The sequence below is a fragment of the Platalea leucorodia genome, assembly GCF_965183815.1.
Source record: "Platalea leucorodia genome assembly, chromosome: 9".
Lineage (NCBI taxonomy): Eukaryota > Metazoa > Chordata > Aves > Pelecaniformes > Threskiornithidae > Platalea > Platalea leucorodia.
Window position 1 is genome coordinate 28,229,581 of NC_138831.1, and position 15,840 is coordinate 28,245,420.

The window sequence follows — 15,840 nt, forward strand, 5'->3', positions numbered from 1 at the left end:
CAAGCTCAAGTCAAGCAGTCGAGCTAGGATGAGCCCCCACCTCAGTGCAGACAGCAGGAGGAAAAGCTCCTTGAAGAGCAGTTCTGGCTGCACATCAACACACATAGGTAATCCATGCTCACTTGAACAAAGGCGGGGGGGGTGTCTCTCAGTCCACAACTCTTCCCCATACAGAGGGGAGCACTTAATGGGTAAGGAACAGGATTCACAGCCTGGATCCTGCTATCAGAGGCCAACTGTTTAGTAAGAAGGTACATGCCAACTCAAGAAAAGTAGCTGTTCTTTCCCCACACCCTCAGAGACCCTGCAGCAGTCTTCCAGTGGTCAAAAACTACACCTACCACTAAGCGTGGGACAGTTTGCATCCATTTGCTGAGGCTGATGTCAGCCTTAAACAGCTCTCCTTCTTCCCTGGTGGGATGCTGCATTTAGCTTCCATACTCAAGGGCACAGCTGAGATACCCTGACCCTTCCTATGCTATGGACAAGTCAAGCATCACTCTAACCCACAGCTCCAGGTCTAGCTACAGCAGGGCGTATGGCTCCCAGCCCTCCCCGCACATCGGGTACTCACATTCAAGGCGTTCTTTGCTGCTTCAGCACCAGCCCGGCTGTCAAAGGTCACAAAACCAACTGGCTAAAAGAAATAATGCTGATTTCAGTTTAGAAGCCTTTTCCAACTCCTCAGACTACCCTGCCACCCCCTCTGCCCCAGACAGCTTACAGCAGGCAGAAGAGACCATCTAAAGCTACAGAGGGCCTTCAAGCAGAGCTTGAAGGGTCTTGGGTCATCATCCCAAGATTCCTGCTCTGTGTCTGCTCCCACCACACCAAAATGCTTTGGCATTCTTACATGTGGGGGTGCTGCTCACCCTGATAGCCCCCAGCAAGGGCACCCCTTGCCCACAAGGGGAACAACTGCCTTGATTAGGATGGGACTGGGGAAGGTTTCTGGCAGCACAGGGGTTGAGGCTGAAGCATCAGGTCTCACCCAGCCCATATAGCCCTGGGCAGCAATAGAAGATATAGAGCCATTCAGCACATGCTCAGAGCTTGGAGCCACCAGGACAGTGGGTGTGAGAAGAACCCAGCTGTACACATGGTGCTGAACACAGACAATGCTTTACATAGTGAAATGGTATCTGTCCCCCCCTCCCCTCCCAGCATGTCTGGTTTTCTAGCAAAAGCCAAAAATACCCAAGCTGGAAGAAGGAGGTACCTGCTTTGAAGTTAGCTTGATCAGTGACCCTTCATAACCCTGCAGAAGGGAAGAAAGCAAATCATTGTCAGGATCCTGAAGGAGCCAAGCTACAATCAAGACATGACAGCTCCAGGAGTTCCTGTAGCACCAAACCTTTCATAAGGCAGGGTTTGCAGCAGGAGTAGGTACATTAACACTTCTCTTCTTTCCCACCAAAAGAGAAGACTGAGATTAGACTAAGGGCAGAGCAGGTATATTAGCTAGTCCATTCTGGCCTTTTGGGAAGAAATCCCATTTTCTAGCTCTTCATCAAGCTACTAAGATGAGCACCCTGCCTGGCTAATGCCTAGAGAGCACAGAGCATCCTGTGCTAGATGAGTGCAAACAAGGGAACCCCACTTCCCCCAAGGACAGCCTATGTGGTGATCTAGTGAAGGATGGACAGTGAGGGATCAGGACACATCCTCAAGGAAGGGCTGGTCCAGTTGGGCAGTAGGGCTGACCAAGCAGCCTTCATTGAGCTTGAAGACAGCATGATTTCAACAACAGGCTCCAGGGGAAGTTACCCAGCTGAGCACAAGCCATGGGATACCATGCTGGTTTCATACGAGGTTCCCCAAGCTTTCACAGAAAGCCTGCCTTCCCACTTCATCCTTGCTTCCCCTCCGACAGAGATCTTTGCTGCAAGGTTGGCCACAAGACAGCATCTTTCCCACCAAAGACCAAATTTGAAGACCACCTTACCTTGAATGGTCGGAATAGTAGGTAGAGCTCTCTGGGCTTGATATCCACAGGAAGGCCACTGACAAACAGCGTCCGTACCTAGGAGAGAGGTCAATGAGGTCTACTGAAAGGAGATGCTTAGTACCAAAGCAGGAGTACAGAGCACAGTTCAGAAGCTAGGTGCAGTAAGAGTAGGACACCTTGCACCAAAGGTGGCCTTGCAGGCACTAACCCTTCCCTACATTAGAGGGGCATTGTCCAGGATAAAATACACCCAGTTCTTTCCTCCCTGCAACAAAGGATTTAGACCTTTACAAAAATTCAGTCTCTAACAGAATAGTCTGATTGAGTTGATTAGGGCATGGACACCAGCCCCACAGTCTGACTGGACTTTGATAACTAAAACTTGAAAAGACTAGAAGACCATACACTGCCAAAAGCACTAACACAGTTTGACACATATCAAAGGTCCAGAAGAAACCAGTACAAACCACAGTTGTCTCTCTAGCTCTTTTTACAGATCATACACTAGGTCTCCTTTCCTTAGCCTATCCTGGCACTTCAGCCACTGATTCAAAGACAGCCTTCAATTTTGAAAAATACCTCACTGCTATACTCACATCTTTTGACTTCCGCAAAAGCCCCAGAACATCATTGGGAGGATGATTTTTGGGTCCATCCCATCTTCTTCACCAACACACATCAGACCCTTCAGAAGTTGCTCCCAAACCAGCTCTTACAGTGTTTGTTCTATTGTGCCCAGCCAAAAGCCAGCTGTGCTGCACCAGGTCTATGCAGGCTGCTGCTCCTTCCAAGCTGTAGAAGTCTTATACTAAGTCCAAATGCACCAGCATGTATAAGCAAAAATACAGTACCAGAGGAATATTTCAACAGATAGTCTGTTGAATTTATCTATAATAGTTCACATGAATAGCCAGGAAGAAGAAACAGTGGTGAAGGCTCATGGCCTGGAAGAACTCTGCTCAACAGTCAGACCATCATGGCCACCTTCTCCCTGCACTGGGAGATGTCAGCCAGCAATCTATCTCCATAGGAAGCAGCATGATGAAGCTGCCAAGGCTTCTTGTAAATCAGCACAGAGCTGCAAAGGGAAGTTATGCACAACAGAGGTCACCAAGACACTAGTCATCATTAACAAGGACCAGGAGACGAGAAGCACAGCTCAGCCAGCACTGACAGAAAGGCAAGGGAAGACAGAAGACTACAGGAATGAGATGGAGCTCTGTGTTCCTTGCTTTTCATTGTGTGGGGATGCCACTCACCAAGCCAGTCCCAAACAAGCCACAAGAAGGTCATGGGACAGCACTGGTGCCCAAATGCTCAGAATGGCACCAAACCATGCCAGATGCTTTTGAGCTGCAAAACGTGCAGCAGGACCAGGAGCCCTAAGCCAGAGGCCATCTCCTGGCCTGTTTCTAGTCTGGAGTGACTCCATTACATTTGCAGGGCAGAAGCACTTTGCTCCCACATTTTAGTTTTTGCTCAGCCATTTACCCTTCTCCAGACAAAGTAGTTTGTATTGACACCTCATTAAACCTCTTTTGCCACCAAAGCAAGCAGTAAACACTTGCCCTGCTCCCAGGCTGGAGACAGCAGCCACCTGAAAATACAGGAGCATGCAGGAGAGCCTCTGCACCCTGTAACTCTTCGGCAGCAGCCAGATTCAGACTCCTCCAAGCAAGGAAGTTTCTCCTATTTACAGGAGAACACGCACACCTCTTGAGCTCCTGTGCTCAAGAAAGTCCTGCCAAGGCAGAGAGATACCCTTCACATCAACTCAGGGGGCAGCTTAAGCCCTCCAGGATGGACAGTGATCATGAAAGCCTTGGGGTCCTCTGCCCTACTTGCTCTCCATGCACACTGAGACTAAGGACTGCCACCACCTGGTGAACGCCCCAGTAGGCTGCTACCACCCCCCATTAACATGCAGACCCCTTCTCCACACAGCCTGACACATCTCAAGACTGCTGCAGAATGCAACCACTGAGCATCCTTCCCTCCAACGCTGGCAGCCTTCCTATCCCTTTCCCTGATCCCGTAGTATGGATGGCCCTACCACACACCCCAGCTTTTGCTCTGCCCTGTCTGAGTAAGCAGGATGCTATCTGGAGCACTCCAGAAATACTTTCCGTGCCCAGGCTCAGTCCTACATTCTCCCTACCCAGCCCAGCCCCTCATGTGATGCTTCAGTGCATCACGCCAGGGCCACCTCATGCCCAGACAGAGCAGGCAATGGCACTCTCTCTCAGCTTGCTGGCTGCCTCGAAGACTTTGGTGCTTGCACTTCAGCATGAGCTACATGGAGTGCCTGCAGTGCATTCCCAGAAGATGCACAGCCATCTCTTGCAGGGGAGGACTGTGCAGAGTGTGGTGGCACACATGTGCCTCAGCCATGTGAAAGCACCATCCCTTTTCAATATTTCAGGATCTGAGTGTGCTCAGACCCCAGCATGGATGTTTCTTCCAAGCAGATAGAAATCTGCATCCCTGTTGGGTCTCTAAATGGTCCGGTGATGCGTCGCTCAGTAAGTCCTTGCGACAGACGTGACAGAATGGAAGATGCACAGTTGCCCAGGGAAGGGGAAGTCAGCTACTCAGAGCCCTTACAACAGCCTGAACAGAGCAACACAGGTGCCTAGGAAAGCTCTTTGTCAGAGGTAACAAGCTCCTAATGCCATCCCCATAAGTTGCTGCCAAGGACAGGAGCAAGAGACTTCTCTTGCAAGCCAAAAGTTTCCCTTGGCTTCCAGGTCCAGTCTGTCACCTTACACAGCACTGGAAAGGGGACCTCAGCCAACCCACAGTACCCATCAAGGGCTGGCATCGCCCCAAAGAAAGCCTGGGCAATCCCAAATGCCACCAGCTAACATCTTCAAACAAGGTTTTCTCAAGGGTCTCAAGACAGACTAAGGAAGGTCTCAGAGCTTGTTAGAAGCAATGAGACCAAGTGGTTGGTTTTCCAAGATCTCTGCAATTCAACACATCCATAAGGAATCCAGAAAAGAGTAAGGGGAAAGTGAACCCAATTTATTCAGGGCAGGGAATGCTCCTCACAGAGAAGCAGGGCAGGGAGCATCTCTCACCTAGGACAGCCCAGTGGGGTCACACTGCTGGAGGCCCTGCAGAAAACACGTTCCCTTCCCTGTCCCTGCCCCATCTGGGGATGTCCCCAGTCCAAACACCCAGCAGAGGTGGAGAGCCATGGAAAACAGGATTTGTGCCAGGAAGGACAAGACCATCTAGGCCATCTCTTAGAGTGGAAGGATCCCAGCATAGCTTCCCACATAGGAGGAGGGAGGGACAAGGACAAACCCATTTAGTGTTCAAGTCCTTGGTGGCTCTAAAGCAGTCCTTACACAGCTGTGTCTTCCAAGAGAGACACACACCTAGTGCGAGCACAGCCAGGTACTTAGCACCAAGACTTTCAAGAAGCCAAACAGCAACACCTGCCTCTTCCTACCACAGCTCCAGCACTGCCAGGAGGTCAGCATGGGTCTTACATCCACATCTCCTGGCCATGTCTGCTTTTAAAGAAGAGCTCTTGAAAGGGAGTCCCAAACAGAACTACAACTAGACGCTGCCCTGCAGCCCAGCAAGGGTCAAGTTACATCAGAAATGTTAGATGCAAAGACATCGAGTACCCACCTCCAGCAAGGCTGCTCTGGTAGGTCTCCAGTGCTGGACCTTTGCTAAGAGACTGCTTCAAATCCTCCCAGAAGCCAAAGAGGCTGACCCTCCCCTTCTGCAAGATCAGCCCTTTAGCTGCATTACCCACAGCCCTGCTTTTGCACAGCTATGGCCACTCCAGCTCCCCAAAGCTGGCTGGGTCCTGGGGCCATGATCCCAGCACCTGGAGCACACAAGCCTTTACCACCAGTGGTTAAGAGACATCTGAGGACAGCTACAGTAGGAACATGCTCTAGTGCCTCATCTACACCATGCCACTGGTCATCCCCCCCTCTTCAGGAAGCCACCCCCAGCTACATGTCATTTTTTCCTGGAGACAAGCCATGACCCACTCGTTCACACCAATATGGCCACCAAGCCTTCTTCCTATGCCACCAGCAGAAGGGAGCCCCGCACCATCCTGCTTAAGACAGGGACAAGCTCTGCCACAGCATCCCAAAGGCAGTCCCCACTCCAGGCAGCCACCCTGAGATCCCAGCAGCTCAGGCACACAGGCTAGAGCTCTTCCTGCGAGAGAGCATCCCAGTGGGGTGCCTCTCAGGCACCCAGGGCCACCAGCAGAGCCGCAGGGGGTACACAGAGCCCCAGCCCTAGCCACCATGATGCAGCTAGGGCCACTTGACGCAAGGCTGCTGGAATGCAGTGAGGCTGCCGGCTACCCTGGGAGCCAGGACTTATAAGGCACAGCAGCAAAAGGTGGGGAAGCGAGCTTGCAAAACAGGGCTGCAGGGAAGGAAATGCTCAGGAGCTCAGCTGCAGGGCTTAAAAATGGGACAGTACCCTCATCTCACTGCCCCATATGGGACATGGGGCTGCAGGGTTCCTGCCACTGCACTGGGTGGACCCAGCCCTAGGCAGTTTTGCTCCTCAGCACAAACTCCCAGGAAACACAGGGGAGGGGAAAATGGGGAGAGAGACAGCTGATCTGTGCTAGGGACAGCTCAGCAGGAAAGCAGGGGAGCCTGAGCACCATGGAGCATGCCTCCCAAGGGGAAGGGGCTTGCTAACAGGCTCCTTCACTGCTTGGTGCCTCAGTTTCCCCCCCACCAGCAGGGCTCAACAGCAGAGAGGCTGCAAGAGCTGGCTGCCTGCTTGCAATTCCAACACTGGCAGAACTCTGACATTCTCAGGCAGCTCATGGGGCCAGCAGGCAGGGTAGCACTGAGCCCCAGTGCAGGATCAGACCAGGAGCTGCTCCAGCCAGGAAGCCCTGAGCAGCCACAGCCGCAGGGCATCCCACACACACCAGAAAGTGTTCACCCATCTCCAGAGGGGAAGAGGGCCTTGAACCTTCCCCAGCACTTGAAGCAAGGAGGGCTTCGGGCATTTCCCTCTGAAGTCAGCCTTTTGCACAAAAGGTACCCAAGGACCAACATCCTGCTCACCCAGAGGGGAGGCAGGCTGACCACAAGGAAGCCCAAGTGCACAAGCATTTTGTACCCAAGGCTTGGGGCATTTCACATGTGACACTGCTTATAGCTGGATCAGCCCCTCCCCAGCACTGCTCTTCCTCCATGTCAGGCAGGGGGATGTCAACGGGGCTCAGCCACCCCTGCGGTCAGGGCAGGAAGGCGTTTGAGTGAGGGGGAAGCAGGGAGAGGCACCAGCCCCTGCCTGGGGGAGCAGGAAGCACATGGGAGCTGATAAGGCCGGGCACAACAGGGCAGCACCCAAGAATAGTCCATGGCCCTGGCAGAGGAAGTGCCACTGGTGCAGCTCTGCAATGGAGACTCCCCTCTGCTCCCCACTATCAAGTCCCATCCCCTGTGTCTCTGCGGGATCTCATGGAAAGGATGGCACCCAGGGGTGCTTGGGCCACAGCAGGGGTTCAAAGCTGTTGAAATATTTGGGGAGGCCAGCTCCACAGCTCCCAAGAGATTACTATCCAAACTGGGCAGTTCCCCAGCTCAGGGAGATGCTGGTTGAGCATCCTCAGGATACTGTCGCAGCCTTCCACCTTGTTGAGAGGTCTGCTAAGCTAGAGGAGACACACACAAGTATCACAGCAAACATTCTGAAGGACACTCACATCCATGCTTGCACTCCCCAGCCCACTGCACTAAGCCCCTGGCTCCAGAGACCCAGCGGCACATCTGCCACCCTCTGATGTTCAGGGACCTACAGACACCTTTCACCATCAGCTGGAGCCATGGACCTTACCCACAGGGACAGCTCTCACACCAGGTAAACCTGATGCAGACCAGCTCCTCCTACCCTCACCCAAGCATTTGTTCTCCCAGCAGAAGACACAAAGGTGAGGCAAGTTCCTGCCAGCCTCTGCCCTGAGCAGAAGACACTGGTCTGGATGCAGGACCCTCACAAGGTACATTCTCACCTGAAGTCCTTAAGCAACTACAGCTGTGTCTGCTTCACCCCACCACAAGGTGATTCCTGGGCACTTTTCAGTCATATGCCCCCTCTGCCCACAGAGCCAGGACACATCCAGAGAGGCAAATGAATCTCTTCCCAAATCAACCTGATTTGGGACAGCACACTAATGGCCATGCCACAGCCCCATGGAGCATGCCTGGTATCTCCACAGCCCAACAGCAAGCAAGTCTTCCACAAAACCCAAGTGATGGTGAGCTGAAAGTTTGCAGCAGCTCTCCGCTGTTGACAGTAGTTACTGAGTGTCACCCTAATCGCAGGGAGACCTTTGCGGACACCAGTAGGATGACAAGCACCCACAGGACTAAGCCACCATTGCATCAGTCCAGCTCTTGGCAAGACAGCGCCACTAGGCAGTGGGGAGGGGCCGTGCTACCCAAAAATGGACCAGAAATGCCAACCCTAACCAGCATCATGCCCTGATCTCCCTTTGCACCACAGGGCACTCTCCCCATAAGACCCCAGGCAGGCACCCAGCCTGTACAAAATAGAGGGCAAGGCAGAGGTAAGACCACCAGCCCAGAAGGAGAGCCTGGGCAGCAGGGCAGAGTGCATAGCAAGAATGGATATGACGCACAGCCCAAGCTTTAAGGCCCCCACTAGAAACAGGTTATGTCCCAGCCAGCTCCCCACTGTCATCCTACTGCAGGAAGGGAAACCCTGGGAGGTGAAGCTTCCTTCCCTCCTCCAGTACCTCCCAGAGGAGCTGGGTGCTCTCTCCAAGTCCATAGCTTGCTCTGCACTTCAAGCCACTGCTGTAGATGACCCAGGGGAGTCACACTTTCAGACAGACACTGGCCTCCTGCACTTGAAAGCAGATGGGAGGGACACACATCCCTAGGCCAACAGCTTCTGACACACAACCATGTACAAAGATCCAGCCCCACACTAATGCAAGAGCCCATCACCACATCCTTCACAGCACAGGAGGGAATGTACCATCCCAAACTAGGAGGTGCGACATTTCCATAGCCTCTTCTGGGCTATGCAGCAGGGCTGGAGATCCTCCACATGGGTAAGACTGCCCCACTGGGTCCTTGGGTTTCCAGCAACCACAGCCTGTGGCCAGATAAGCTTGGGCTCAGTGATCAAGGAGAGCAATGTGCAAGGCCGGCACATGCAGTCCCATGCAACTGTCCTCTAGAGAAACCCACCCCAGCAGCCACTGGGCTGGCTGGAGTCAGGATCTCATATCTATGGTCTGCCACCCGACCCTATCACAGGATAACAACTGGCCAGTTGGGCTTGAGACTTTTCCTTCCCATAGGGCACACAGAAGAGGTCAACATCTTGTCCCTGTCCACAGGACTAGGTGCAGAAGATGATGTTCACTAGACAGATAGACAGAGCAAGCCTCAGCACCATCCCTGCTCCCATCTCCAAGCAAGAGCCAGTGGGTGAGCCCTGGGGCCAAAGAAAGCCTCACCACCCCAGACATACCAAGAAGAGCCTAGACCTTGTGTAAGCCTCTACCTCCACACTCACCTGCCATCCAGCCATCATCCAAAGCATCACAACACCCCTCTCTGTTGGGGCGGAACTGAGGAAGACAGCAGGCCCTAGGACAGGCAGCCTCTCAACCACGCCATGACCCTATGGTGCAGTGGTCAAAGTGGCCTTGCCAAGCCTGCAGCATCCACTTCTGCCATGCCCAGGGCAGGGTCACCTAGTACGCATCTCCTCATGGTGCTGGTATCACTGCCTGCCCCAGGGTCCCTCCTCACCAGACATGCTGGGCTGGCTCAGGATCACAGCTACACTGACACACCTCAGTATGGCCCAGGTTCAGCAGCTCCAGTGCTGGGGCTGCGTCCCACTGCCCTGCTCTCTCACCAGGTCCAACTTCACAGCGCTGGGCACACAGGAGGAATTCAGTTTCAGCCATCCCATGTGGCACACAGGTCTTTTAAAGCACAAATGAATTCTTTCCACTTCCAGCCTCTGCCACGTGAGCCATCCTCATGTAATGGTGGCTGCTGCTGCAGAAGGCTCCTGCTCCACACATGGCCTGTGATGTACAGGCATAGCTGGGAGCACACTTTTGAGACTGCTCACCTCCAGATCTGAGAAGGCTTCTGGGTCCCAGCTAGTGCCTGGTACTCCTGGAGAGAAGGTGCTGAGCACTGTAGGTGAGGTGCTGACCACTGTGCTTCCACACATGCCCTGGTGAGGCTTCAAGCTTCGGGCACTCAGAGGTCCACGACAGGCAGAAGCATTGCTCCATGAATGAAGTAGCAAAGTCTTCATGACTTGGCATAGCCAAGACCAATAAGCCCAAAAAAGCTTTTGGCTCCAAAACCGCCTGTGCCAGCTCCAGCAAGAGTCATACTTGACTTCCCACAGTGCCAGTTCCTCTATCAGAGGCATGAGGAAGGACAGCAAAGCCTGAACCACTTTTAGCTACCTTCCAGACATCTCCAAAGGCATCCTTCCTACTTTAGTGAGAGGAAAGCAGAGTCCTGTGCTAGCAAGGGAGCCTTTGGGTTCGGCCCTTCATAACGTCTGCAGGCACCACCAGAAACCCCTTCATTTTGAGGCCAAGTAGGGAAAGCTCTGCTCAGCAACTCCTCAGATTAGCCAAGGATGAAGACTCATTTCTGAAGCTGGGTCTCATTTACTAGACCAGCTACACAGCCAGGTAGCAGGAGGAAAAACAAACAGTTACCCCATCATGGGGACTAGTTGGGAAACTGATGCTCAAAGCAACTTAGACTCATGTCTAAGAAACTTAGACTTGAAAGAGCAAGAAAGGAGAAGAAAGCTCCTTTACAGGGTATTTACAGAGGCACCAGGACATGAGCAGATAACAGGGGCATTCCAACATCGCTTCCCCAGTAAGAGCAATTCATTGATAGACCAAGAGGAGGTCTGGGAACACACCAGTTCCCAGAACCTCTGTGTGCATGGTGACTTCAGGGTTATTTGCTCAGCCAACAATCTGTCACTAACAGAAAGCTGCATCTAACATTGAGAGGACTTCTATGATGCATGAAAACAGCTCTGAAGCACCATCCAGGTTCAGACAGACCAAGCACAAGATTAGCAAGTGGTGACCATAGCTACTACACCCTCAAGTTTTTTGTAGCAAAGAGCAGCATCAGAGTCATTTGACTTCAGAAATTATATTAACCTTATTTGTTTCAAGTCAGAGAGCTAGAATCCATGCATGCAAGAGGTATCTAGGTCCACTCAAGCAGAGATTACAGAAATCAAGAGATGCCTGGCACCACTCCATGAAGTGCTACAGACATCCAGCACGTAACACAGGCCACTCACTCACCAGTGGCATTCTCAGGTGGTTCTGGCAATCCCAGTGTGCAACAGCTAAGAAAGGCCAGGGGTGAAGTACTTGCTACCAAGGAGGCTGTCTGGGAGCTGAAAGCCTTCTGCCTCCCCTAACAGGGCATTTTCTGACTCTAATGGGTAATACTGCAGCCTTGCCATGGACCAACAGGGAAGATGATCCTCTCCTAGCAGAGCTTAGCAAGGTAGCTTCCCCTGTTCCTCATCCAGGCTCTGCCCACCCAGCACAACCTCATATTTGATGCTTTCCGTGTTCACCAGTCCACGATGTCCGAGTTCTACCACAACAGTAGCAGCCACCACCCACAGAGCTGCAAGCAGGCCCTTGAGACTAGCCACTCCATCATTCAGAGGGAAGGGGCCAAGAGGACACATGGGATAACCACAGACTTCAGCCGCCTGCTTTGGGCACCTAAACAGACAGCTCCAGATTCCCCTTGCTCCCCACGGACTTTCCAGTGACCTCCTGGGAGAGCAAGGATGAACTTCCAGAGTAGAAGCAACACTTCTGCATCAGACACTCAAGACAGCAGGGTGAACACACAGGATCCTTATTGCAATATGGCCACAAACACAACATGCAGCGTCCATGGTAAGCAAGCAAGCTCCTCCAGCTGCCGGAAAAAGCTCTGCCTGCAACAGGGGTGTGTAGCACCTAGGCATCTGCCTGTCCCGCACTACCCCTCCGGAGCACTGGGATATATGCTGTCACACAGATTGGCAGCTGCCTGGAAAACTAAACAGAAGATAGCAGCAAGTGGGGAGGGATTGAGTTTGGGGAGGTGTCTGGTGAGGAACAGCAGGGACTGACATTAGGCCCTGTTTGTTTAACATTCCCGTTAACGACCTCGAGAGGAGCGAGAGGCATTCCTGTCCTCCGCATGTCACCGGGCAGGAAGGGGCTGCGAGATCCAGGGGCTTGCAGATAAGATAAAGGGAAAGGCTGAATTTGGGAGCTTCGTCCCGCCTTATCTGGGGCGCACGGCACCCTTCTGCAAGCGCTCAGGGAGATGGCGAAGGAGGCTCGCAAGGGGGGAAATGGAGGAGCGTCTGCAGCACCAGGATCTGGCAGCGTTATCCACACAGTGTGGGAAAATATTCCAGCACACCCTCCTGTGTATGTTGGGATGGAAAGATTCGACTTTGCACTAAATGTATTTATCACTCTGTATCAAGGGGAGCTCTGGGCAAGAATTTGGGTAGGATGTGGGATTAAGCCCCCCAGACCATGCCAGGACCCTGAACACAAGGTCACTGCTTGTGCCACCATTAGCTTCTTCTGCAGCAAGGAATGGCTCCTGGTCAGCCAGGAGGACGTACAGGAAAAACAAGCGCTCAGAGGGCTCCCGCAGGCTCAGAGTGGCCACCATGGAGCCCAACCAGCAGCTCATCACCCACAGCACCATTTGTGATGGATCCTGGTGGAGAGAGGGCTTTCCAACAGCAACCCCACCAGGTATGGGGACACCCCCCCACCAGTCCCAGCCCACCACGTCCCAAGCATCCTCAGGCACCTCCAGGGCGGTCAGTCCTTTGCTGCACCCCTGGGTGCAGGGTGACAAATGCACCCAGAGAGGCTACAGACCATCTAGCAGGGCGGACTGGACCGTCCCCCTCCCCACACATACCCAGAGGCAACACAACAGAGAGCAGGGGCCGCTTCTGTTCAACCCCTGCCCTGTTCACCAGGGATACAATCTTTAACTTGGTTTCCCAGCCACCAAGCCTCACTTTGGGGAGGACTAGCCTCCCCAAAGGGCTAGGATTTCCAGGCTCCTGAAATGCAATAGCTTCTAGCACCCACTTCTCCAAACTACCACCCAGCAGCAGGGAACAGGCCGGCTCTGCCCCAGCACCAAGAGCTCACCCGGCCACCACCCACAAGGCACCAGCCCAGCTGGAGAAACACTGCTGGGATGCACCAAACGGCATCAACCTCAGGGAGCTTTGCAGGCCAGTGAATAATTGGATCAAGGAGCCGCATTGAGTCTTCTGCGCATGCGTGCACAGCCTGCAAAACCCCCTAGTACCAAGCCTCCCCGCACCAGGGAAGCGGCACAGGGCGCCAGGTGCTCTGTCTCTCTACCCACCCACACCAGTGCCACCCAGTGAGGCTGGGACATGTCACCAGCAGCATCACATCCACATCACATCACCTAAGCCCTGCTCTGCGCAGGGGAGAGAAATGCTACGGCCACTGTCTGTCAATCCATTCCACCCCATTACCCAGGTCCCCCCACACCAGAGTTGAAGACCAGCGGGTGCAATGGCCCCAAGACAGCTGGTGCACAGGGACGGTCCAGCCCCGGTGGGTGGTGGAGCAAGCCAGGCGCCATGTTGCGGCGGCGCGAGCGCACGGCGTGCTGGAGGAGAGCGAGGGGAGGGGGCAGAACACCTCCCTGGTCCCAAGGGCCAGGCACGGAGGACTGCAGCAAAATGCTATCAAGTCCAAGCATTTTCCAGCACCCTCTCCAAGATGGAGGGCAGCTGGTGAACCACTACGCCAACGCCTGCTCAAGGGGTGTGACGAGATAGGCGCCGCGCTAGCGGCAATACTACCACCCAGCCAGTGGTTCCAACAGCCAGAGGGCAAACGTGCAGGGCTGCATGCTTGGCTGTGGCATGTGGCTACGGATATGCAACCCTTGCAAGCCCTCCCAGCACAGAGTCCAGCAGCATCCAGGCTCTAGCTTGCAATAGCCATCCAGGGCAAGGGGACTGCTGGCAGGGCGGCTCACAGCCCTCCAGCCCAAACCAGGCTGCCAGCACATGGGGAGCAGAGCAAGGTCTCCACCACCGTGGTCCAAGTGTGTCCCTAGCAGCCGACGTGGGCAGGGCGTTGCCTGGACGCAGGAGCCTGGTGCTCTCCAGCCACAGGGGCTTGGGGACAGGACACCGTGCCCACAGGCACTGGCTAGGCTGGGGGTTGCAGGGACCTACCAGTCCCCTGCCCCGCGGGGCTACAGGGACACTAGGCTGACAAGGGCTCCCAGTCGGCAACTGGAGCTCGCCCGGCCCAGCCCCGATCCAGCCCCTGCCCCCTCCCCGGGACGGCCCGTGAGGCTCCAGCCCCGAGAGCCGCTCCCGGCGCCCTGCCCGGGCTGCTCCAGCCCCGGCTCCCCGACACCTCCGTACTACGGCTCCCACCTCCCGGCCTCGGCTCCCCAGCCCGGGGCGGCCCCGACACCTTGTCCCCCGACGACCCAGGGGTTCAGCCCCGACGCCGTGTCCTCGGTTCCCCGACCACGGTGCCGCGCTCTGTCCCCGGTTCCCCGACACCTCCGTGCTCCATCGCAGGTCCCCCCATCCCCGACGCCCCATCCCCGGTTCCCCGAAGCCCCAGTCCTCCAGTCCCGCCGCGCCCCGTCCCCGGTTCCCACCTCTTCCTCGACGTTGCCGCTGCCGTTGGTGTGCTCGGTGTCCTTGTTGAGGTTGCTCATGGTGGGGTGCCGGGATAGGGGGGGACGGGGGAGTGTTGCCGGCTGCTCCGGAGCTCCGCGGGGCCGGGCCGGGCCGGGCCGGGCCGGGAGCGGGGTGCCGGTGTGATGCCGGTGCGGTGCTGGTGCGCGGGAGCGGTGCGGGGCGGCTCTGCCCTCCCGGCTCACATGCGGCGGCCCGGGACCGCGCCGCTGTTAAGGGCCGGGCCGGGGGTAGCGGGGCCGAGCGGAGCCCAACGAGCCGCAGCTGCGGGGCCGACGCGCCCCAGCCCCCGCCGCCGCTCCCGGTGCCGCCGCCGCCGCGCACCGAGCAGCGGGGCTGGGACCCGCCCGCCCCCGCCCCGCCCGCCCGGGGCCGCCCCCGGGCCGCCCGCCGCCAATCCCGGCCCGGCCCGCCCCCCCCCCCGGGGGGGGCGCGGGGCTTTTTTTTGTTGTTGTTGGGCTCGAGTTATTTTAATTTTTTTTCCCTCCTTTCCACGAAAAACTTTCTCAACTTCGATGAACTTTCGGGCTTCGACTTTCTTAAAGGGTCCGCCGGCCTCTCCGCCCGCAGCGGGACCGGGCTGCTCCCTCCCGGGCATCCCCGGGGCGGGGGGGCCGTGGTTGAACCCCACGGGGGTCCGAGCGCCCCAGGACTGCAGCCCCACAGCCCTGGCCCGGCGACTTTGTAACCCCCTGAGCCCCAGGAACAGCAGCCCCAGGAGCTCAGAACATGGGTCCTGTAACCCCGGGACAGCAGTGGCCCTATGAGCCTAAGACAGCAGCCCCACATCCCCCAGAAGAGTGGCCCCACATGCCCCAGGACAGCAGCCTCCAGTTCCCTGGGGACAGCAGCCCAATTCCTCCTGCCAGAGCAGCCCCACGTCCCCGTGGGCAGCCAGCGGGTGCCAGGAGCACAGCCCTGCTCTCAGGCCTGGGAGGAGGAGCAGGGTTGAAGCACATCCACCTTCTTGCCCTTCTCCCTGCCCACAACGGTGCCTAACCAGCCTCATCCTAACAAAGCAGGCAGGCAGGCTAGCACAGGTTGGAGCCAGGCTCCCCAATGCAGCCACGTGCCAGCCTGCACAGAGATCCCCACCA

At 55.7% G+C, this 15,840-nt stretch overlaps 1 protein-coding gene across 1 annotated transcript in view; it reads right to left on the minus strand.

Moving 5' to 3' along the window:
- RBPMS2 (RNA binding protein, mRNA processing factor 2) overlaps positions 1-15,032 on the minus strand; it is a 29,644-nt gene extending 14,612 nt beyond the window's left edge. The window contains exons 1-4 of the mRNA XM_082322456.1: positions 14,704-15,032; positions 1,946-2,023; positions 1,220-1,258; positions 575-637 (exon numbers count right to left, since the gene is read on the minus strand). Of these exons, the coding sequence (XP_082178582.1) occupies positions 575-637; positions 1,220-1,258; positions 1,946-2,023; positions 14,704-14,763 (240 nt within the window). The 5' untranslated portion in view covers positions 14,764-15,032. The remainder of the gene's footprint in view (positions 1-574; positions 638-1,219; positions 1,259-1,945; positions 2,024-14,703) is intronic.
- Positions 15,033-15,840: the final 808 nt, after the last annotated feature.